General features: G+C 41.1%; 1 protein-coding gene across 1 annotated transcript in view; it reads left to right on the top strand.

Moving 5' to 3' along the window:
• The window catches only part of plekhd1 (pleckstrin homology domain containing, family D (with coiled-coil domains) member 1), a gene marked incomplete in the record, with an annotated part of 58,412 nt that overhangs the window by 45,492 nt on the left and 11,345 nt on the right, over positions 1-1,575 (top strand). Inside the window, 1 exon segment of the mRNA XM_014032446.1 lies at positions 561-705. Within this exon segment, the coding sequence (XP_013887900.1) occupies positions 561-705 (145 nt within the window).

Here is a 1,575-nt window from a genome sequence, read left to right as displayed (position 1 = left end):
GTGGACAAACAGCAAACAGAGGCTGAGCTCAAGGTGACTGACAACAACTACCAGTTCAACTGGACACCACATCTACTGACAACAACTACCTGTTCAACTGGACACCACATGTACTGACAACAACTACCTGTTCAACTGGACACCACATGTACTGACAACAACTACCTGTTCAACTGGACACCACATGTACTGACAACAACTACCTGTTCAACTGGACACCACATGTACTGACAACAACTACCTGTTCAACTGGACACCACATGTACAGTCAGAGCTGGTTGTTCAGGCAGAGTTTTACTTGGAGGGCCCTTTAGAGTTAAGATCCTGTCCCACTCCACCACAACTCTTAACAACAGGTTCAAGCTTTATGATCAGGCAGCATGATGAAAACTGCCTGACTCTCATTTGTTCATTTTAATAAATGTTTTATTCATTATGACTTTTGTCAGATTCTAGTTATGTCTGTGACCGTTGTGTGTTTTTCTCTCATTAAACGAGGGGTACCAACAGTCTGGTCCACGTGTGTACTGGAACTGTGTTTTAAACCCTGCTGTTCCCAGGGGGAGATCCAGGCTCGACTGGAGCTGGAGCAGAAGCTGAAGCAGGCTGAGGAGGCTCTGGTGGACCTGGAGAAAGGTCTGAACTCACTGGAAAGAACCAAAGAGGGAGATGAGAAGATGAAGGGAGACGTGACACAGCTAAAGAGTGAGTCACTGAAACCACATGTTTGTATTTGTAGTTGGAGATCCTTCATGAACCACCTCACCAGTTTTTTTTTTGCCAATGGTTACATTAGAAACAAAAGTTTTCCTTCCTGTGGTTCATGATATGTTCTGCTAAAATCAACAGGATTGATGTTAACAGTTAAAGCTAAAGTTTTAAGTAAAGATGTGTAATATGTAGTAATTAGAGTACGTGTTGGTAGTGATCATTGATTGGGCGTGGCTAGCGCGTTGCTAGCTACATTAACGTGCACACACTGTTGTGTATTGAGGAGCCTCAACAACATGAATGGAGGTCAATGGACTGAGGTGTCATCCTGATGAAAAACTCTTATAACTTCCTTATTTCTTGCTCCATTTTTACAAACTGTGGTTCAAAATAAAGCTGAGGAAATTGTGAATTTTATAATTATGGAAATTTAAAATAGATAACTAATTTAAATGACTAAAACAGTGGCWTAAAGGGGACCTATAATGCAAAATTCACTTTTTAAAGGTTTTTTTACTCAACTTTGGGTATGTACTTCTTAAAAAACAGTCCTAGGATAAAAAATGCATCCAGGGGCATATTTACTGTAAGTAAATGTATTTTTAATGTATATTAACGACAAGTTTTATACTTCCTACATTTTGTGATGTCACAAGTCGTACGACAACCCACCAGAACCTGCGTTAAGCCCCTTACCTAGCAACCCCCGGGTGAGACTCCACCTCCAGTATAAAAAGCCGTCACCATGTTGTTCTGCAATACGCAGCTCAATTCATAACAAGCCTACAACAGGGCAATGGGTAGAGTGTTGGACCAAAAAGCAGGAGATCAGAGTTCGAGACCGACACGGATACAATTTAATTA

The sequence above is a fragment of the Austrofundulus limnaeus genome, unplaced genomic scaffold (assembly GCF_001266775.1).
Source record: "Austrofundulus limnaeus strain Quisiro unplaced genomic scaffold, Austrofundulus_limnaeus-1.0 Scaffold1452, whole genome shotgun sequence".
Lineage (NCBI taxonomy): Eukaryota > Metazoa > Chordata > Actinopteri > Cyprinodontiformes > Rivulidae > Austrofundulus > Austrofundulus limnaeus.
This window is presented reverse-complemented; position numbering and strand designations above follow the sequence as displayed.